General features: G+C 50.8%; 1 protein-coding gene across 4 annotated transcripts in view; it reads right to left on the bottom strand.

The window, feature by feature from the left end:
• The window catches only part of YPEL1 (yippee like 1), a 33709-nt gene extending 12558 nt beyond the window's left edge, over positions 1-21151 (bottom strand). For 2 of the 4 annotated variants that reach the window (XM_033234097.1, XM_033234099.1), the window contains exons 1-2: positions 18494-18512; positions 2457-2737 (exon numbers count right to left, since the gene is read on the bottom strand). In XM_033234097.1, coding sequence (XP_033089988.1) covers positions 2457-2573 — 117 coding nt within the window. In that variant the 5' untranslated portion in view covers positions 2574-2737; positions 18494-18512. Of the gene's footprint in view, positions 1-2456; positions 2738-18493; positions 18513-20936 lie in introns of those variants that run through there. The other 2 variants (XM_033234100.1, XM_033234098.1) reach the window with 2 other exon arrangements.
• Positions 21152-22712: the final 1561 nt, after the last annotated feature.

Below are 22712 nucleotides of genomic sequence, written 5' to 3'. Positions count from 1 at the left end.
CTTCTGCTTTTTTTTTTTTTTTTTTTTTTTTGAGACAGAGTCTCACTCTCAGTCACCCAGGCTGGAGTGTACTGGTGTGATCTCAGCTCACTGCAACCTCTGCCTCCCGCGTTCAAGCAATTCTCATGTCTCAGTCTCCTGAATAGCTGGGATTACAGGTGTGTGCCACCATGCCCAGCTAATTTGTTTGTATTTTTAATAGAGACGGTGTTTCACCATGTTAGCCATGCTGGTCTTAAACTCCTGACCTCAAGTGATCCACCCACCTTGGCCTTCCAAAGTGCTGGGATTACAGGTGTAAGCCACCGTGCCCAGCCAGCCTTCTGCTCTTGATACAATTTTTTTTTTTTTCTTTTTTAGACAGAGTTTCACTCTTGTTGCCCAGGCTGGAGTGCATTGGTGCAATCTCGGCTCACCACAAAGTCCGCCTCCCGGGTTCAAATGATTCTCCTGCCTCAGCCTCCCAAGTAGCTGGGATTACAGGCATGTGCCACTATACCCAGCTAATTTTGTATTTTTTTTTTATTTTTGAGATGGAGTCTCACTCTGTCGCTCAGGCTGGATGGAGTGCAGTGGCACTAATCTTGGCTCGCTGCAACCTCTGCCTCCCGGGTTCACGCCATTCTCCTGCCTCAGCCTCCCAAGTAGCTGAGACTACAGGCACCCACTACCACGCCCGGCTAATTTTTTGTATTTTTAGTGGAGATGGGGTTTCACTGTGTTAGCCAGGATGGTATGGATCTCCTGACCTCGTGATCTGCCTGCCTCGGCCTCCCAAAGTGCTGGGATTACAGGCGTGAGCCACTGTGCCTGGTCATATATATATATATATATATATATTTTCCAGTAGAGACGGGGTTTCTCCATGTTGGTCAGGCTGGTCTGGTCTCCAACTCCTGACCTCAGGTGATCCGCCCACCTAGGTCTCCCAAAGTGCTGGGATTACAGGCGTGAGCCACTGTACCCAGCTGATACAATTTTTAAAACAGCTCAGTGATGACCTCCAGGCTCTTCAGCAGAAGTATCTCAAATTCCTTTTGACCATGTAGCAATGAACACACCTGGCATGCTTCCAAAACAAAACCATGCTTGGGGCTGGACACTGACCACTTGCTCAGTGCTCAGGTCACCTGCTTAGGTCATGGCCAACACACAGGCATCACCGGGCTCCACAAGGCCACAAGCTTCACTGCCCCTTACCTGGGGGCCCAGAGCAGCTCCACCTCTTGTTACCTCATGTCATTTTACACACTGAGCCTACCTCGGAAAACACTGAGGAAATGGGGTGCCTGGTTCCTTCCACTTCTCACCTCACACTTCCCAGTGCACACAGGAGCCCCAGAGGCAATGAGAGAGCAGAAACTCTGCCTCATTCAACAGTTTCTATCTCAGATGATGAAATGAGGAGCCTCTCACTATTACCTAGTGAAAATACAAGCACGTAAATGTTCTTCTCATTGAGTTAAACAGGAAACCTAAGAGATTCCTGGCTGGGCGTGGTGGCTCACACCGATGATCCCAGCACTTTGGGAGGCCAAGGCAGGAGGATCACTTGGGGCCAGGAGTACAAGACCAGCCTGGGCAACATGGTAAAACCCTGTCTCTACAAAATAAATAAATAAATAAATAAATAAATAAAATACCTATTAAAGAAGAAAAGATTCCTGAAAGGCACAACTTCCTGACAAACTTTGTTTCCAAAGTGGTCATGACCTGTGAAGATGGGGAGATGTCATGACCTGAGGATGGGGGGAGGTCACGACCTGTGAGGCTGGGGGGAGGTCATGACCTGAGGATGTGGGGAGAACACTGTCATTCCCTGAGTGAGCATCAGCTCTTCCGTGATGTGTGGCCTGTTTAAACGTTCACAACTGGTTGATGATAAATGCCACGCACTGCTAATAAGGAGCTCAGCACAGTAAGGAGGGGCCGGGGGATCTTATTTACATCTTCAAGGCTGCTCACGGGTCCTGTGCACAGAGACCAGCCAGAGCTTCACCCAGGGCTCCTACAGACCCTGCAAATGCAGCCACATCCTCTGGGGCATTTTCCTGAGCAACCCCTTTCCTTCTTAACCATACTGAGTTTTAAAAATTTCTTAATATTCTCATTATTAAACTATTTCCACAGATTTTTCTAGACTTCTTTTGCTCATTCAGTCCTCTCTGGTTTTCTGCTCTGAGAAACAAGTGATTCACCTTGCCGCTCGTGATTCTGGCAGTCCCAGCTGCCTGGCCCTGGAAACCCACCCACCGTGCCAGGATCACATCTGAGATCGTGGCATAGCCACAGTTAAGCATGCACAAAATGCTCACCAACACTGCCTAGAAGGCTCTAGACGTTCAGGACACAGCACACTCAGGAAGTCATGTGATGCTTAAATATTCTTCCACTAAGTAGGTACCACAACGACAAATAATCATTGTGCTATCAATTTTTTGGCATAAGCCACTTGCCTTGGAGATGAGCTCATCATGATTGGCCAGGTGTGCTCTGCAGTGGATGCAGCTGTACGTTCGGTGACAATTCGGCAGATACGCTTGGAAAGTTTTGGACTTTGTCATTTTCACCATCTCTCCTGGGCACTCCTCACTCAGCTCAGGGCTGGTTCTGAAAGAACCGCGGCTCTGCTGGCCTCTCTGACAAAAGAAACACTGGAAAATGCACGCAAGAGCCGTCGTTGTCCAGGAGGGCGTGTGGCACTGTCCACACAGCTGGGACGAGAGAAAAACGTAACCTGTCAACCAATCAGACAAAGCGGTGGGTTACAGACAGAACACGCGTGTGAAGGAGGCATGTATGGGATTCATATATTGTGAAGCAAACACGCAGGGAGCGGGGGCGGCAGGACTGGAAGTTAAAGATCTTTTTTTTTTTTTTTTGAGATGGAGGTTCGCTCTACTGCGCAGGCTGGAGTGCAGTGGCGCAATCTCAGGTCACTGCAACCTCCTCCTCCTGGGTTCAAGCGATTCTCCCGCCTCAGCCTCTGAGTAGCTGGGATTACAGGAATACGCCACCACGCCCGGCCTCCCAAAGTGCTGGGATTACAAGCGCCACTGCGTCTACCAAGATCCAACTCTTTAGTACCAATTGTAGACAAAATGAGCACTGAGTCCATGCCACTGCTTAACCACTTTACATTTAGTTGGAAGTGAAAAAGTGAACTCCTTTTACATGCAAATAATTTGAGAAAAACATTGATTCAAATTCTTCTTACACCAGGTTTGGCTTTGGGAGACATGAAAGAAGAGGCGGAACCAAGACTTCTAGTGAGCGGGCCCAGTGGCAGGGCTGGATGCACCCCACCCCGAACCCGGGAACTCACCATGCAGGGCACTAGGACACTGAGGAATGTGAGGGATGGGTCCAGTATTATTTAATCTTTAAGAAATTCCAGTCCTGAAATAAACCCTCATGTATGGTCAAATGATCTTCAACAAGGGTGTCAAGACCCTTCAATGGGGAAAGGACAGTCTTTCAACAAATGGTGTCACAACAACTGGATGTCCGCCTGCAAAAATATAAAGCTGGACTCCTACCTAACACCGTATACAAATTAACTCAAAATACAACACCTAAATGTGAGAGCTAAGACTATAAAACTCTTAGAAGGAAACACAGGGGAAAAGCTTCATGACACTGGATTTGGCAATGATCTCTTGGATGCGATACCAAAAGCAGGGGCAGCAAAAGAAAAATAGACACATTAGACTTCGTGAAAATGTACAACTTTTGACTCGATGCAGTGCTCACACCTGTGGTCCCAGCACTTTGGGAGGCTGAGGTGGGTGGACCACTTGAGCCCAGGAGCTCAAAACCAGCCTGGGTAACAAATAAATACCTCATCTCAACTAAAAATACACAAAATTAGCTGGGTGTGGTCCCTGTGCCTGTGGTCCCAGCTACTTGGGACAGCTGAGGTGGGAGGATGGCTTGAGCCTGGGAAGTTGAGGCTGAAATGAGTTGAGATCGTCCAACTGCACTCCAGCCTGAGCGACAGAGCGAAACCCTGTCTCTAAACAAATAAATAAACTTTTGTGCTTCAAAGGATACTATCAACAGAGGCAACCCAGAGAATGAGGGAAAATATTTTAAAATCATATACCTGATAAGGTATTAGTATCTAGAACACATATATTCTATTTTTTCTCTATACATATTCTCTATCCTAGTTATTGGAATATGTCAAAAAACAAAAAACAAAAAAACTCCTAGAACTCAGCAAAACAAATAAACTGGTTAAAAAAATGGATAAAGGGCCAGGCGTGGGCTGGGCACGGTGGCTCACGCCTGTAATCCCAGCACTTTGGGAGGCCAAGGCGGGTGGATCACAAGGTCAGGAGATCGAGACCATCCTGGCTAACACGGTGAAACCCTGTCTCTACTAAAAATACAAAAAATTAGCCAGGCATGGTGGCAGATGCCTGTAGTCCCAGCTACTCGGGAGGCTGAGGCAGGAGAATGGCGTGAACCTGAGGGAGGTAGAGCTTGCAGTGAGCCGAGATCGCACTATTGCACTCCAGCCCGGGCGACAGAGCGAGACTCTGTCTCAAAAAAAAAAAAAAAAAAGAAACAGGGCCGGGCATCGTGGCTCATACCTGTAATCCCAGCACTTTGGGAGGCTGAGGCAGGTGGATCACCTGAAGTCAGGAGTTGGAGACCACCCTGGTCAACATGGCAAAACCCCATCTCTGCTAAAAATACAAAAATTAACTGGGAGTGGTGGCAGGAGCCTGTAATCCCAGCTACTTGGGAGGCTGAGGCAGGAGAATCGCCTGAACCCAGGAGGCCGAGGTTGCAGTGAGCTATCACATCACTGCACTTCACCCTGGGCGACAGAGTGAGACTCCATCTCAAAAAAAAAAAAAAAAAAAAAAAAAAAAAGGATGTATGTATCTATATTCTCTATATATTCTAGTTATTAGAATATGTTAAAAAACAACTCAGCAAAAAGAAACAATCTGATTTAAAAATGGACAAAGGACCTATTATCTATATTCTACAGTTATTAGAATGTATTTAAGAAACTCCTACAACTCAACAAAACAACCCCAATCTGATTAAAAACGGACAAAGGACTTATGTAAACATTTCTCCGAAGATATACAAATGGCCTACAAGCACGTGAAAAGATGCTCCATGAATGGCGTGAACCCGGGAGGCGGAGCTTGCAGTGAGTGGAGATCGCGCCACTGCACTCCAGCCTGGGCGACAGAGCGAGACTCCGTCTCAAAGTAAAAAAAAAAAAAAGATGCTCCATGTCACTGATCCTGAGGGAGGCAGATGAGGACACGCTGAGACATCACCGCACACCCTCTAGGACAGCTACTATCAACACACACGGAAGATAAGCGTTGGTGAGGATGTGGAGGAATCGGAACCTCCTGCATTGCGGGTAAAAATGTAAAATGCTGGAGGCACTATGGGAAACAGTATGGTAATTCCTCAAAAAATGAAACACAGAATTACCATGGGCTCCAGCAATTCCACTGCTGGGTATAAATCCACAACAACTGAAAACAGGGTCTCAAAGCGCCATCTGCACACCCACGCTCACAGCAGCACTATCTACAACAGCCACCGGGGGGAGCAGCAGTGTCCCTCCACACACGGGCATCCTCAAAATCAACACGCGGCGTCTGCGTACAATGGAATTGGTATCCAGCCTTTAAAAAGAAGGGACTCCTGGCCGGGCACGGTGGCTCAAGCCTGTAATCCCAGCACTTTGGGAGGCCGAGACAGGCGGATCACGAGGTCAGGAGATCGAGACCATCCTGGCTAACACGGTGAAACCCCGTCTCTACTAAAAATACAAAAATCTAGCCGGGCGTGGTGGCGGGCGCCTGTAGTCCCAGCTACTTGGGAGGCTGAGGCAGGAGAATGGCATGAACCCGGGAGGCGGAGCTTGCAGTGAGCTGAGATCTGGCCACTGCACTCCAGCCTGGGAGACACAGCGAGACTCCGTCATGGCTACATTCCAGTAATGCTTATAATTCCACGACCCATATGGCTTAATGCATGCTTTGGTTTTCAGAATCTATCACTTCTACAAATCAATAAGGAAAGGACCAGCAGGCCATGACTGTGCCTGTGATGGAAACGTCAGGAAACTATAGTATAATGGATATACATATAGTCTACGGATAGATAAAATGGATATGCCATACATACATACACACACACACACATATGTGTGGATTATGTATGTACATGTGCATTAATGGGTTTCAAGTTCTCTAAAATAAAAAGTGTAGGCCGGGTGCGGTGGCTCAAGCCTGTAATCCCAGCACTTTGGGAGGCCGAGACGGGTGGATGACGAGGTCAGGAGATTGAGACCATCCTGGCTAATATGGTGAAACCCCGTCTCTACTAAAAAATACAAAAAACTAGCCGGGCGACGAGGCGGGCGTCTGTAGTCCCAGCTACTCGGGAGGCTGAGGCAGGAGAATGGGGTAAACCCGGGAGGCGGAGCTTGCAGTAAGCTGAGATCCGGCCACTGCACTCCAGAGCAGTGGCTCATACCTGTCATCCCGGCACTTCGGGAGGCCAAAGCAGAAGGATTGCTTGAGCCCAGGAGTTTGAGACCAGCCTGGGGAACAGTGAGACCCTGTCTCTATTTTTAAAAAAAAGTTTTTTTCAATTAGCCAAGTGTGGTGTCACATGTCTGTGATCCCAGCTACTAGGGAGGCTGAGGTGGGAGGATTGCTTGAGTCCAGGGGGTCGAGGCTGCAATGAGCAGAGACTGTGCCACCGCACTTAGCCTGGGTAATGAGTGAGACCCTGTCTCAAAGAAGAAAAGAAAAGAAAAGAAAAGAGAAAAGAAAAGAAAAGAAAAGAGAAAAGAAAAGAAAAGAAAAGAAAAAAGAAAAGGAGAGGCCAGGCATGGTAGCTCACGCCTGTAAACCCAGCACTTTGGGAGGCTGAGGCAGGCAGATCATGAGGTCAGGAGATGGAGACTATCCTGGCTAACACGATTAAACCCTGTCTCTACTAAAAATGCAAAAAATTAGCTGGGCATGTCGGTGGGTGCCTGTGGTCCCAGCTACTCGGGAGGCTGAGGCAGGAGAATGGCGTGAACCCGGGAGGTGGAGCTTACAGTGAGCTGAGATCGTGCCACTGCACTCCAGCCTGGGCAACAGAGCGAGACTCGGTCAATCAATCAATCAATCAAAGAAAAAAGAGGGTTGGACTGGCACAAGATACAAAAACAGGCCAATGCGACATGAAAGTGAGCCCGGAAACAGACCACAGGTGGCCACAGACAGCACAGAGGGGAACTGCAGCGCCCGGAGAACAGTTTTCCAGGGGAATACTGCTGGGCCACTGTGCATCTGCAGGAGAAGAGAAACCAAGCTGGATCCCATCCCATAAACAAAATCACCAGTTCATCACATTTCTCAACAGAGATGACCATCGAGCAGGAATTTTGTGGAGGAAATGTCTGTACAAAGGTATACACATGTAAACACACACACACACACCATCTTCTAAATGAACTCCATTTCTTTCTCCAATATTATGTTAAAGAATTTCTGAAAAAGTCTAAAAGTCTGCCTACATTGGACACTCCTGATGGGTGATTTCCCAAACCTTAAATTTTTTTTTTTTTTTTTTTGAGACGGAGTCTCGCTCTGTCGCCCAGGCTGGAGTGCAGTGGCCGGATCTCAGTTCACTGCAAGCTCCGCCTCCCGGGTTTACACCATTCTCTCGCCTCAGCCTCCCGAGTAGCTGGGACTACAGGCGCCTGCCATCTCGCCCGGCTAATTTTTTGTATTTTTTTAGTAGAGACGGGTTTTCACCGTGTTAGCCAGGATGGTCTCAATCTCCTGACCTCGTGATCCGCCTGTCTCGGCCTCCCAAAGTGCTGGGATTACAGGCTTGAGCCACCGCGCCCGGCCAAAACTCTTTCTTACTAGCTGTTATTAAGTCATCTTGTGCTAATCCTGAAATCTTCCCTTGGGTTTCTTAGAATCAAGGAGAAGACCTCACATTTAACGTTAACACAGTACATTTTATTAGATCTTATCTGTTGCCCTGAACTACTGGGCCCTTCATGAATCTGAACCCTGCCATCTCTTCCATCTGGCATCTCTTCCATGAAACTTGCTGACATGCCCTGGGGAGGTCATGGGGACAGGTATCAGTTTGGTCACCACCCTCCAGGAGCCCAGCACCATCTCCACCTCTGCTCTCCTGTCCACATGTCCCACATGGTGCACGAGGACGTCATGTGACAACTTGTCAGTACCTTATTCAAATCTACACGTTCCACCAATTAATGGAAGAAGTGTTCTGACTTCACTTCTTATTTAACTCATGTTGAATCTTTGTGACATTTTCACTTAAGTTTCTATCTTTTTACTAAAATGAGACTTAAATTAATAAACTTTTGTCTCTTCTCCTTTCCTTGGACTTCCGTTTAACAAAGATACTAAGAATACGAAGTGAAGCAGCTGAGAGAGACAGGAAACTTATTCCCAAACTGCATATTCAGGTCTCCAGCGTTCAGAATCCCTGCTCCAAGTGACTTGAGTAGAGAGCTACAGAAATGGCCCTTCATTTTGTTCATCATTTAAAAATAAGTAATATCGGCCGAGTGTGGTGACTCACGCCTGTAATCCCAACACTTTGGGAGGCTGAGGTGGGAGGATCACTTGAGGTCAGGAGCTCGAGACCAGCAACATGGTGAAACCCTGTCTCTATTGCAAATACAAGAATCAGCCAGACCTGGTGGTGGGTGCCTGTAATCCCAGCTACTTGAGGGGGCAGAGCCAGGAGAATCGCTCGAACCTGGAAGACGGAGGTTGCAGTGAACCAACATCACACCACTGCACTCCAGCCTGGGCAACAGAGTGAGACTCCGTCCCAAAAAAAGGGGGGTGGGGGTCATTTGCCAAGGGTTTTGTTTTGAATTTCTAAATGCCATGAATGCCTAACTGCAGATCATCTTTTTGAAAAGCCACAGCCCTCACCCCACAGTCAGTAACCCCTGGGGCCAGCACTAGTGCACATCGCTTGTCCTTCCACAAGGGACACCTGTGTTGGGAGTAACAGGGCAGAGGAAGTGAGGACCCTGGGCAGAAGGGGGTGGCAATGACATCTAGGGGGGTTTTTTAAAATTAGTTTTGTTTTAGATATGCTGCCCAGGCTGGAGTGCAGTGGCTATTTACAGGCATTTTCAGCCTAGGCCTGCTCACCTCTCTTTAGGCAACCTGGTGGTCCCCTGCTCCTGGGAGGTCACCATATTGATGCCTAACTTAGTGTGGACAACAGATGGGCATAGTGCACTACAGCCCAGAACTCCTGGGTTCAAGCGATCCCCCTATCTCAGCCTCCCAAGTTGCTGGGACTACAGCAGTGCGTGCTGCACTTGGCAGGGGATTTTATTTAATTTTTTTTTTTGAGACAGAGTCTCACTCTGTCGTCCAGGCTGGAGTGCAGCCGCATGATCTCGGTTCACTGCAGCCTCAGCCTCCGCCTGCTGGGTTCAAGCCATTCTTCCACCTCAGCTTCCTGAATAGCTGGGATTACAGGTGCAGGCCACCACATTCAGCTAATTTTTGCATTTTTAGGAGAGACAGGGTTTTGCCATGTTAGCCAGGCTGGTCTCAAACTCCTGACCTCAGGTGATTTGCCCGCCTCAACCTCCCAAAGTGCTAGGATTACAGGTGCGAGCCACTGTGCCTGGCTGGAATTTAATTTAATTAATTTTAATTTTTTTTGAGGCAGAGTCTCATTCTGTCCCCCCAAGGCTGGAGTGCAGTGGCGGGATTTTGGCTCACTGCAAACTCCGCCTCCCGGGTTCAAGTGATTCTCCTGCCTAAGCTCCTGAGTAGCTGGGTCTACAGGCACTCGCCACCACATCCAGCTAATTTTTTGTATTTTTAGTAGACACGGGGTTTCACCATGTGTTAGCCAGGATGGTCTTGATCTCCTGACCTCATGATCTGCCCGCCTCGGCCTCCCAAAGTGCTGGGATTACAGGCATGAGCCACCACGCCCAGCCGAAAATGATAAAATTTTAAAGTCACTTAGGTGGTTTTATTAAACCTAGATGGTAGAAAAAAAATCACTGACTAGTGTCCTGGCCCATGAAAGGCACTTACATTTCTGGGGAATGAACACTTATCAGGTGTATCCTCATATGGAGACAGCAAAAGTAAATGGGGGTTGAAACATCACTACTGCAACTGGGGGCAGCAGCTCACGCCTGTCATCCCAACACTTTTGGAGGCCAGGGCAGGAGGATCACTTGAGCCCAGAGTTCGAGACCAGCCCAGGCAAGACAGCGAGACCCTGTCTCTACCAAAAAAACTTAAAAAAAACGAAAAAAAAAAAAAAAAAAAAGCCAGACATGGTGGCACATGCCTGTGGTCCCAGCTCTTCCAGAGGCTGAAAACGGAGGATTGCTTAAGCCGGGGAGGTCGAGGCTTCAGTGAGCTGTGATGGTGCCCCTGCACTCCAGCCTGGGCAACAGAGCAAGACCCTATCCAAAAAATAAACATCAGTACTTTATATGAGAAGTGGCCACTAAACATTGGTAAGCTTGTTAAAAACATGGACCCAGCCGGGCGCGGTGGCTCACGCCTGTAATCCCAGCATTTGGGAGGCCAAGGGGGGCGGATCACAAGGTCAGGAGATCGAGACCATCCTGGCTAACACGGTGAAACCCCGTCTCTACTAAAAATACAAAAACTTAGCCGGGTGTGGTGGTGGGCGCCTGTAGTCCCAGCTACTCGGGAGGCTGAGGCAGGAGAATGGCATGACCCCGGGAGGCAGAGCTTGCAGTGAGCCCAGATCGCGTCATTGCACTCCAGCCAGGGCGACGGAGTGAGACTCTGTCTCAAAAAAACCAAAGCAAAACAAAACAAAAACCATGGACCCATGGGCACCAAGGAGCCTCTGCGGGCAGGGGCCATGTGGGGGGCAGCTGCAGATTCACCCCACTCAGACCCACATGTCCCCAGGGTCTAGGACCAGGGTCCCCAAAGAGCAGTGCACGGCCGGGCGCGGTGGCTCAAGCCTGTAATCCCAGCACTTTGGGAGGCTGAGACGGGCGGATCACGAGGTCAGGAGATCGAGACCATCCTGGCTAACACAGTGAAACCCCGTCTCTACTAAAAAATACAAAAAAATTAGCCGGGCGAGGTGGCGGGCGCCTGTAGTCCCAGCTACTCGGGAGGCTGAGGCAGGAGAATGGCGTAAACCCGGGAGGCGGAGCTTGCAGTGAGCTGAGATCACGCCGCCACTGCACTCCAGCCTGGGCGAGAGAGCGAGACTCCGTCTCAAAAAAAAAAAAAAGAAAAAAAGAGCAGTGCACAAGCCAGGGCCCTGCCAGTGCTGTCCAGGAAAGACCAGCCGCAGCCTGCTGTGGCCCCAAGCTGGTCCCAGAAGGTTCCAAGAAGGAGTCTCATCTATTCAGGCACAAGGTCCTTGAGTCTGAGGTCCCCAGAGTGACAAGAATCTTGCCAAAGATAGGCGCTTGCCCTTTACATCATGCACTTGCACCTTAGGGTCTGCAAATTCTCAGGCCATTGAATTCTCACAACATCCTGAGAAACAGGCATCCCTGCCCACTAGTGGCCACCGTGGTCCCACAGGTGGGTGCTCACTCCACAGCACAGGTGCTCTCCTCTACTTGGTCCCGCCTGGCTTGAGAGGGAGGAGCATCAGGGGAGGACAGGCCAGTCCTCAGGAGGGAGGGGACCCTCTGACCACCAGTGTTCCAAGCAGGAGGAAGCGGTGTGTCCCCATCAGGGTCCTGTGTTGCCCCAGGGTCCTCCATGCTGTCAGTGTTCTCTATTTGCTCAAGGCCTGTAGCTCTCAGTGGAGACACCAACCCTGGTAGCCGTAGCCCAGCCTGCTACCCTCCCTTGCTGGCCTCTTCCTGCACCTGAGCTGTCCCTACAGCAAGTGCCACTGGCTAAGCCTCTCAGCTGTGAGGCAGATAGATGCAGCGACAAGCTCAGATCTCAGCTCTCGCCTCTGCCCGGTGGTTTCTCTGAGTGTCACACATCCCCAGTGGGATGCAGAGCACACTACTAACTCTTCCTGGACCAGAGTGCCTAGGGCTCTGCAGAGTAAACACTGAAGGCCCCCACTAATTACAAAAAGCCTTGTTTCCAACCAAAACAGGCTTGCTGTTTCCCAAGCACACTTCGCATGGGCCTTATTTGGAGACCTTCATGATACAGCCCCGCCCCCAAGGCATCCTCACCTGAAGAGCCTGCTGCCCTGGGCCCCAGCCCTCTCCCAGGTCCCCGTCCTGTCTCCTGCCTTGAGTCTGGTCACTGCACAGATGCCTCCCATGCACTTCATGTGGTCTCAGTCCTGATGGCGACCCTTGTCACTAGCCCTCAAAGGGGTCCTGGCAGTAGTGGCCAGAGCTGGATTTGTGGTCACTGAGAGGCATGTCATGTTAAGTTTTAACTTGGCTTTACATGACAGATCCACTGTTGCACTGGGAAAACCATGACCAAGTTTGGAAACAACCAACGTAAATGGGCTTTTACAAGATCTATCGGCAAATTAGGAACCGCCCTGAAGTAAGTAACTGAAAGGAAAATGCTGGGCAATTCACCAGGCAAATCATCTCCACTCTCGGACACTGTGTGTTCCCAAGTTTGGAGGGCAGCTGCCCTCCATCCCCCCAAATAGACATTAATGTGGGGTATGTTTTTAGAGCAAAAACAATTTTCTGGAATCCAGAAATTTCTCTCCTAAAATAAGCCTGTAAAGTTATTTTAAGAGAACGTGAATCAGGCCCATGTCCATATGGTGCCGACAGCACACTTCTCAAGACAAACACACTGAGGAAGCAAACAAAACCAAGCAGCTTCTGACACTCAATGGGATGGAGTGCGGACTGGGGTGCCCCTTTCTCTTTTCCAACCACCCCACCAGGTCCTCACTCCACCTCCGGGGCACCTGTGTAGAGGACAGCCTGTTCCCCTCTATCCCCAGGCTGATCCACCTACCCCCGGCACTGCCACCACCTGGCAGGTGAGCACGGGTCCCATCCCCACTACCTCCCCGGGGAGATCTCCAGGGTGTGGTGAGATGGAAAGGGGGTCCCAGGGAGATATGGAAGCCAGCGCGTCCGGGTCAGAGGCTGCAAAGCTGGAGAAGAACTGGGGTGTCTGCTGGGCGTAGCGATGAAGGGGCTGGCATGCCAGGTGGACAGAGTGCCAGGGAGAGTGGGGAAGGAACAGTGCTCAGCTCATGTGGCCCTGCCATGTTCAGCCAGGGTTCATAAAGAAAGAGGAATCAGGACATCATGGTCCACCTCCCTAGGGAGGAGAGGGATGAGGGGTGACAGGCAGTGGTGTCACTTGCCCGGGCAGCCGTCCCCACAGCTTCTCCACCTCCGTTCCCACTCGGCCGCCCCTTCCTTCCCCTCCTCTTCATGGAGGAGGCTTCCCTGTTTTTGGCTGTGCCTCTCCCACCCCTCACTGGCAAGGCACTATCCTTGGGATTAGAAAGATGAAAAGGCCACCGGTCATCACAGAAGGAATGGACGACAGATAAAACCACCAGCTCCCGGAAAAGGACATGGAGCGGCTCCCAGAGGCTGGCAAGCCAACACCAGCCCTGTCCTAAGCTGCTCACTGTATAAGAATCGTGCGATCAACAGCAGTCCTAAGAGATGCATGTTCTTATTAGCCCCACCATGCACATGGAGAAACCGAAGTCCAAAAAGGTTACCCGAGTGGCCCAATGTTGCACAGCCAATGACCTGTGAAGCTCAATTCAAAGCCAGTCTCCCCACCATGGACCATGTTGTCCAAGGTGGAACATGAAAGTAGATGTTCAACTCTGAAAGCACACTCATACTGTCTAACACTTAGCAGGTTGGCAATGATTTTTTTTTTTTTTTTTTTGTGATGGAGACTTGCTCTGTCGCCCAGGCTGGAGTGCAGTGGCCGGATCTCAGCTCACTGCAAGCTCTGCCTCCCGGGTTCACGCCATTCTCCTGCCTCCGCCTCCCGAGTAGCTGGGACTACAGGCGCCCACCACCTCGCCCGGCTAGTTTTTTTGTATTTTTTAGTAGAGACGGGGTTTCACCGTGTTAGCGAGGATGGTCTCGATCTCCTGACCTCGTGATCCGCCCATCTCGGCCTCCCAAAGTGCTAGGATTACAGGCTTGAGCCACCGCGCCCGGCCTGGCAATGATTTTTTTTTAAAGTTAGGCCAGGCGTGGTGGCTCATGCCTGCGATCCCAGCACTTTGGGAACCCGAGGTGGGTGCATCGCTTGAGTTCAGGAGTTTGAGACCAGCTTGGGCAACATGGTAAAACCCCGTCTCTACAAAAAATACAAAAGCCCAAGCACAGTGGCTCACACCTGTAATCCCAGCACTTTGGGAGGGCGAGGTGGGTGGATCACCTGAGGTAAGGAGTTCTAGACCAGCCTGGCCAGCATGGTGAAACCCCATCTCTACTAAAAATACAAAAATTAGCCGGGCATGGTGGTGCACGCCTATAATCCCACCTACTTGGGAGGCTGAGGCAGGAGAATCACTTGAACCTGGGAGGCAGAGATTGCAGTAAGCTGAGATTGCACCATTGCAGTCCAGCCTGGGCAACAAGAGCAAAACTCTGTCCTGAAGAAAAAAAAAAAAATTAGCCGGGCATGACTGTGGTGCCAGCTACTTGGAAGGCTAAGGCAGGAGAATCACTTAGGCCCAGGAGGCAGAGGTTGCAGTGAGCCAAGATCACACCACCACACTCCAGCACTGGTGATAGAGTACAACCTTATCTCAAAAAAAAAAAAAAGTTGATAAGGTCAGGGGTGGCCCATGCCTGTAATCCCAGTGTTTTGGGAGGCCAAGATGGGAAGATTATTTGAGGCCAGGAGTTCAAGATCAGCCTGGCCAACAGAGCAAGATCCCCATCTCTAAAAAAAAAAAAAAAAAAAAAAAAAAAGAATGAGCTAGGTGTGCACCTGTAGTCCTAGCTACTTGGGAGGCTGGGATGGGAGGATCACTTGAGGCCAGGAGGTCAAGGTTGTTGTTAGCCATGATCACGCCACTGCACTCTAGGGTGGGAGACAGAGCGAGACAGTCTCTACAAATAATAAATTAAATTTAAAAATGTTATAAGTTGATAACACCACTGGTGAAGGTGCTCTGTGATCCAGCCATTTGGCAACACCCACAACATTTCTAGGAGCACAGCCCTGGACTGGGGGTTCATCTGGGGAGCTCACCTTTGACTGGTGCACATGTGCAAAATAACTGGATAAAAGTAGCTATTACCTGAAATAGCAAAATGTCATCCTGTAATACTGCCTGTAATAACAAAAGCTTACAAGCCACCTCAAGTTTAACCAGTAGGGGCCAGGCACGGTGGCTCACACCTGTAATCCCAGCACTTTGGGAGGCCGAGATGGGCAGATCACCTGAGGTCTGGTGTTTGAGACCAGACTGGCCAACCAACATGGTGAAACTTTGTCTCTACTAAAAATACAAAAATTAGCTGGGTGTGGTGGTGGGCGCCGGTAATCCCAGCTACCAGGGAGACTGAGGCAGGAGAATTGCTTGAACCCGGGAGGCAGAGGTTGCAGTGAGCCGAGATTGCTGCCACTGCATTCCAGCCTGGGCAACACAGCGAGACTCCTTCTCAACAAAAACAACAACAACAAAGTTTAACCAAAAGAGACTGGCCAAATGCACTGATAAACATGCATCAGAGACATTTCCATCATGGGGTTTCTGGAGTCTCGCTCTGTCTCCCAGGCTGGAGTGCAGTTGCATGATCTTGGCTCACTGCAGCCTCTGCCTCCTGGATTCAAGCAATTCTTGTGCCTCAGCCTCCCAAATAGCTGGGACTACAGGCACCTGCCACCATGCCTGGCTAAGTTTTGTATTTTTAGTAGAGATGGGGTTTCACCATGTTGGCCAGGCTGGCCTTGAACTCCTGACTGCAAGTGATCCACCCTCCTTGGCCTCCCAAAGTGTTGGGATTACAGGTGTGAGCCACGGCGTCCGGCCCACTCTGACTATTCAAACTTACACATAGTACATGAAGTCACAGGTGTGGAAGGGTCTGGTCTGGAAAAATTTACAACAAAGGGCAACAGTGTGGGTACAATTTGCCTGTGGCAATTCTAGCTTCCCTCTACACACGTCCACTTCCTCCCTACTTGAATTACAGGAGGAAAAGCTCCCCTCCACATTTCAGGAACTGCAGCCTAGGTGCACAATGGGGCCCACAGACAGCATCAAACCACCTGTATGGCTGCCCTGAGATAAAGCTCCATGGCGCTCTAGACTCCCCACCAGCCCCTGCTCTCTGGGGAACTCAAGGGCCTAGCTCCTCCATTGCCCAGTGGCCCCGGGTGCCTCAGCCCTCCAGGCTGTCTCCTCCCACCTGTGCTCAAGTACTATCTCTACCACCTCTCCTGAGACTACTGATAATGTGTTTGTACTGAGCGTTTCTTTTCAAAGAACCTGTACTACATTCCTTTTTTTTTTTTTTCTACCATTAGTAACAAAGTTGCCTATAACCAAGGTCCTCGGACACATCCTAGTAGAGGTGCTTTCTTGCTAACAACAAGAAGACGGGGCTGTGAGTGGTGACTCATGCCTGTAATCCCAGCACTTTAAGAGGCCAAGGTGGGAGGATCACCTGAGGTCAGGAGTTCGAGACCAGCCTGGGCAACATGGCGAAAACCCGTCTCTACAAAAAAATTTAAAAATTAACCAGGTGTGGTGGCACGTGCCTGTAGTCCCAGCAACTCGGGAGGCTGAGGTGATCGCCACTGCACTCCAGCCTGGATGACAGAGACAGACCCTGTGTCAAAAGAAAGAGAAAGAAAGAGGTGGGGGGATGGGGGGCATGGGGGGGAGGGAGGGAAAGAAAGAAAAAAGACAAGACAAGAAAAGGGGGCCGGGCGCGGTAGCTCACGCCTGTAATCCCAGCACTTTGGGAGGTAGAGATTGCGCCACTGCACTCCAGCCTGGCGACAGAACGAGACTCCGTCTCAAAAAAAAAAAAAAAAAAAAGGAGAAAAGGGAGGTGTAGGAACTATGTGCAACACTAGCGTTGTTAGGTTGAAAGAGTGGACACCAGACCCAGAAGACTGGATTGAGACAGACAAAAAGAGGTTGAGAATCTTAAAAACTATTTTCTTTACCCTCATGCTAAATAAAGTCTCATCATTCAAGCCTCCCGTCTTGGGGCAGAAGAAGAAGAAAAAAAAAACCAGATACACAAAGAGGAACCAGGTGAGGGGGAAGCGTTTGGGTGGCGGGGGTGTATGCCAATGCTGCTGAGAAGGCAGGTGGCACCAGGAGGGAGGGAGTAGGTGAGGTTTGGCAACAGGGATATCATCACCCCCAGGACAAAGATGAAAGAGGGTTTGACTTGCTTTGAGAGGCTTCCCAGGGTTTGATGGAAAATGTGCCACGTGTTTGTTGGCTCTGGGACCTGAAGCCAAATTCTGCTACCTTCTTTGTAAAGTGGGGTCATATGCAATTTACAGGGCAGTCAGACTACATGAGATGTTAAGGGGTATGATCCTTGGGTACAGTTTAGGTGTCTGACCAGGGTCTCAGGGCAGGAGCATGTGTCACTGTTACAGTACGGCAGGGGCTCAGCAAGCCCCTCACAAGCCCCACCAGGAATCCTGGCCCTGGCCCAAGGCCCTGCAGGTGCCAGAGGGCCTGCTGAGCAATGGGATGAATAACGGCTCCTAACCCCTTCCTAGGGTGTGGGCAACAGCGGCTGGCTCCAGGATTTCCATTTTACTCTCACCCGCCAACAGGTTTTTAGTACTCAGCACCTGTATAGCAGGTGTAATGTCCTGGCATTTGCTGGCGGAATCAATTTCATCCTCTTGACTTCTTTCCTGAATCTATCTCGCACTACTTGCTCCAAAAACCCTTAGCCCTCTATGTCTTGGCTGTTGAGAACTTTCTTCAACCTCCGCTCAAATCCCTTGTCAAAATTCCCACTCCCTAGAGGTTTCACTGATTATTAGATCTAACTACTTAAAACCTTTTACGCAACTTCATTTAACTCTAATGAAGAGCATCAGAGAACAGTTTGAAAGCAGGGGGGCTTCTATTGCTTCTTCATATTCAAAACAATTTTATTAGTCTTCCATGGAGACAAATACATTAAAACTACAGGGTTGGTCAGGCGTGGTGGCTCACACCTGTAATTCCAGCACTTTGGGAGGCCGAGGTGGGCCAATCACTTGAGGTTGAGAGATTGAGATCATCTGGCCAACCTGGTGAAACCCTGTCTCTTTTAAAAATACAAAAATTAGCTGGGCGTGGTGGCCCATGCCTGTAGTACCATCTACTCAGGAGGCTGAGACAGGAGAATCGCTTGAACCCGGGACACGGAGGCTGCACTGAGACAAGATCACGCCACTGCACTCCAGCCTGGCGACAGAGTGAGACTCTGTCTGAAAACAAAACAAAACAAAAACAAACAACCACACGAACAACAACAACAAAAAAACTACAGGGTAGGCTGGGCTCACACCTATAAATCCCAGCACATTGGGAGGCTGAGACGGGAGGATCACTTGAGGCCAGGAGTTTGAGACCAGCCTGGGCAACAGAGTGAGATCTTGTCTCTACAAAAAAATTTAAAAATTAGCTGGGTATGGTGGTGTATGCCTGTGGTTACAGCTACTCAGAAGGCGGGTGGATGGCTTGAACCTAGGAGGTTGAGGCTGCAGTGAGCAGTGAGTGGAGACTGTGCCATTATACTCCAGCCTGGGGGACAGAATGAGACCTTGTCTCAAAAAAACCAATTTGTTTGTTGAAATAAACAAACCAAAAAAAAAAAAAAAAGAAAAGAAAAAAGAAAAAACCTATAGGGTAGCTTCTTTCCCTTTTCCTGCATCCCTGCCCCTTGACACAGGTGCTGGTGGTACTTAGTGAAGACAGGCAAGAATCAAGAACAGATGTTAGAGGAATACTACTCTCAATCTAAAGAAAATAGCTTTATGGTGAGGTATAGCAGCTCAAGCCTGTAATCCCAACACTTTAGGAGGCTGAGGCAAGTGGATCACTTGAGCCCAGGAGTTCAAGACCAGCCTGGGAAACATTAAGTGAGATCCCGATCTCTATAAACAATTTTAAAGTTAACTAGTCATGATGGTGTGCACCTGTAGTCCTAGCTACATGGGAGGCTCAGGCAAGAGGATCACTTGGGCTCAGGATGTGGAGGTTGCAGTGAGCCGTGTTTGTGCCACTGTACTCCATCCTGAGCAAGAGACCCTGTCTTAAACAAACAAACACACAAAAAGAGAAATGGCTTTATAAATTAGTGATTCAAAAGTGAAAAGGCTTAATACCCAGAGTTTAGTGAGAAGAATACACCCAGGTCAGTTTTTCAGCACAGCAGTGCAGGATGGTAATGATGGGGAGCCCTGGGTGTAGGGTACATTGGGATTGTCTGTACTAGCTCTGCAACCTTTATGTAAATTTACAGTTTTTCCAAAATAAGAAGTTATTTTAAAAGAAGACTAGGCCGGGCGCGGTGGCTCAAGCCTGTAATCCCAGCACTTTGGGAGGCCGAGACGGGCGGATCACGAGGTCAGAAGATCGAGACCATCCTGGCTAACATGGTGAAACCCCGTCTCTACTAAAAAAATACAAAAAACTAGCCGGGCGAGGTGGCAGGCGCCGGTAGTCCCAGCTACTCGGGAGGCTGAGGCAGGAGAATGGCGTAAACTCGGGAGGCGGAGCTTGCAGTGAGCTGAGATCAGGCCACTGCACTCCAGCCCGGGAGACAGAGCGAGACTCCGTCTCAAAAAAAAAAAAAAGAAGAAGACTATTGCTCGGATTGGTAATTAAGAGTGCTCAGTTATTATATAAGTGCTCAATACGGGCCCAGCCCTTAGGGGTTCCCACAAGTAGGATGACATTCTACCCTGTAGGGCCCAAGAGGAGGGACCATGAAGGTCTTGGAGATCCTTATTCCTCAAACATGCCACTACCACTGCCTCCCAAGAGCCCACAACTGAGGGGGATCAGTGCATGATTATAAGACTCAATGACACCAGGATGAAGCACAGCTCCTGGCACCTGGGAGATGCTCAGCAAACATGTCACATCTATACCTTGCTCAAGTGAGGTGTCTGGAAAGGCTCCCCAGGGGTGGCAAACCTAGCCTTGGGAGCTGGCTAGGGATTCACGAGTGTCAAGGGCTGGTGGGTGGGAAGAATAACATTCTTAGCAAAGGAAACATCAGGTTAAGGTGGGTATGTTTTAGAGGAAGAAGAAATGCAACAGAACAGAAAAAGCGTGGGGCGGGGAAATTGATGTCTTCCATGTTCATTATCTGCCAAAAATAGAATCTCAGTCTTTTTCCCATCCTTATAACTCAGTACATAATTTGGACATCAAAGATGTCAATCAGAGGCAAGCATGGGGGAGGCAGACCCTGTTTAGCTCTCTGAAGCTCAGGCTTTTGCAATCTCTGTTAATGAAACCTATGCCACAAGTGGTAAACACCGAGGACGCTCCATTTTAGTCATGATCTTTATGTGGCAACTTGAAAACCTTTTCCGCCTTTCTGATAAACATTCCTAGGAGACCTCTTTTGCCCTCATTTCCTTGCCCCGTTGAGGCTGTATTTTTTAAGGAAGGAAAAACCAATAATCTGGGATCTTGTCCATTTTCCCTATATCTTTTCACGGTGGGGCGGGAGAAGAGGGGCAGCGGGGAAGGTGGAGAGAAGAAACGGCGGGGGAATCAAAGATTAGGCGTTGTTGTCTGTGCCAAAACGGAGTGAGCCCAATATCAACAAATCAAAATCCAAAATGTAACAAAAAAGTCACAAGCCCGCCTTGCTCGCACCCCCGCCCGCCCGGACGCCCAACAGGTGCTTCCCGGGCCCGCCCGAAGCCACAGTATCCTTGGGTGGCCACAAAGTAACCGCCCGTGCAGCTGCAGCCAGGCCCGCCCGTACTCACGGCCGCTCCGCGGTCCGCGCCCCGGCCCGCAGCGCCCATCCGGCCCGGGCCCCGGTCAGCGCGGGCTCGGCTCTCAGGCGTTCCCGGCGCGGCCCGGGACGCGCTGAGGCCGTTAGCGCCTAGGCAGGGCGCGAGGCATCCTCCCGCCGCCGCCCCGCGGGCCGCCTGCCCTTTGTTTTGGAGCCGTGGCCCGGCCCAGACGCCGTTAACGGCCTTGGAGCGCGGCATCGGCCAATCAGCGCGCCTTGTCGCCAGCGCTCCGCCCCCATCCTGCCTCCGTTCCGCCCCGCGTCCCGCCTGCCCCGCGCGTCCCCGCCCCGCGCGCTCCAGGCCAAGGAGCTCCGCCAGCTCGCACCCGGCCGGGAGCGGCAGGAGCGCACGTGCCGCGGGGCGCGCCGCACTTCCATTGGCTGGCCCGCCAGGCGCGGCCTCGGGGCCAGCCTGTAAGGGCCGCGGGCCGCGGGGGGCGGGGCCGCGGGGGCGGGCCGAAAGCGTGCACGGATTCCGCGAGGAGCGCCGCGCGCGGGCGCAGGCTGGCCGGGCAGGGACGCTCGGGCTGCGGGGCCGGCTGTTGTGCACGCGCGCACTGGGAGTAACACCGGTCACCCGATCCTCCGGCTCGCGGGGATGGGCCAAGGGCGTGCGGGGCCCGCACCTCCGGGTGCTGAGGCGAGCTTGCGCGCAGCCTCCTCGGCCAGCGCCGTGCACGTCCCGCCCGTCCGCGCGGTCGGCCGCGTTCGGGGGTTGGCGGCGGAAGGCGGTGTGCGGGGCGGACGTGGAGGCCGAGGCGAGCTCGTGTGCGTCGGTCCTGGGCCCGCCTTGGCCGTACCCCTCCGCGGCCGGGTCCCAGGAGTGCAGTCGTCCGTGCTTCCCGTCCCCACCACCCTCTCTGAACCCAAGGACCGAACCCCCCAGGACCCCCTCGCCACGGAGGACCCCACGGGTCTGCGTCTGGCCCCTCGCTCTGCTCTCGGACTGCCGCGTCAGACCCGACAGAAAGCCCCTAACTCTGGGTAGTGCTCCCGTCGACCTGGCAGCCCGCGCCACCCCCATGCCTCTAATATCACTGTTTTCTTGGTTCCGTATCCCCTCTTTAAAAAAAAAAATATATGTATCTGTATATTATTTGAAAAAATATATATATCTGTATATTATTTGAAAAATATATATATCTATATATATACTTGAAGGCTGGATGCAGTGGCTCACGCCTGTAATCCCAGCACTTTGGGAGGCCGAGGCAGGAGGATCATTTGAGCCCAGGAGTTCAAGACCAGCCTGGGCAACATAGTGAGACCCTGTCTGTACAAAAAAAAGAAAAAAAAAAATCAAGAAATTAGGCATGGTGGTGCATGCTTGTAGTCCCAGATACCTGGGAGGCTGAGGCCGGAGGATCACTTGAGCCCAGGAGGTCGAGGCTTCAGTGAGCCGTGATCGCGCTGCTGCACTCCAGACTGGGCGACAGAGCGAGACTCTTCCTTTTTTTTTTTTTTTTTGAGACACAGTCTCGCTCTGTCACCCAGGCTGGAGTGCAGTGGCCGGATCTCAGCTCACTGCAAGCTCCGCCTCCCGGGTTTACGCCATTCTCCTGCCTCAGCCTCCCGAGTAGCCGGGACTACAGGCGCCCGCCACCTCGCCCAGTTATTTTTTTTTTTTTTTTGTATTTTTTAGTAGAGACAGGGTTTCACCGTGTTAGCCAGGATGGTCTCGATTTCCTGACCTAGTGATCCGCCCCTCTCGGCCTCCCAAAGTGCTAGGATTAAAGGCTTGAGCCAC

This window comes from Trachypithecus francoisi, unplaced genomic scaffold (assembly GCF_009764315.1).
Source record: "Trachypithecus francoisi isolate TF-2019V2 unplaced genomic scaffold, Tfra_2.0 Lachesis_group14, whole genome shotgun sequence".
NCBI classification, from domain to species: domain Eukaryota; kingdom Metazoa; phylum Chordata; class Mammalia; order Primates; family Cercopithecidae; genus Trachypithecus; species Trachypithecus francoisi.
This window is presented reverse-complemented; position numbering and strand designations above follow the sequence as displayed.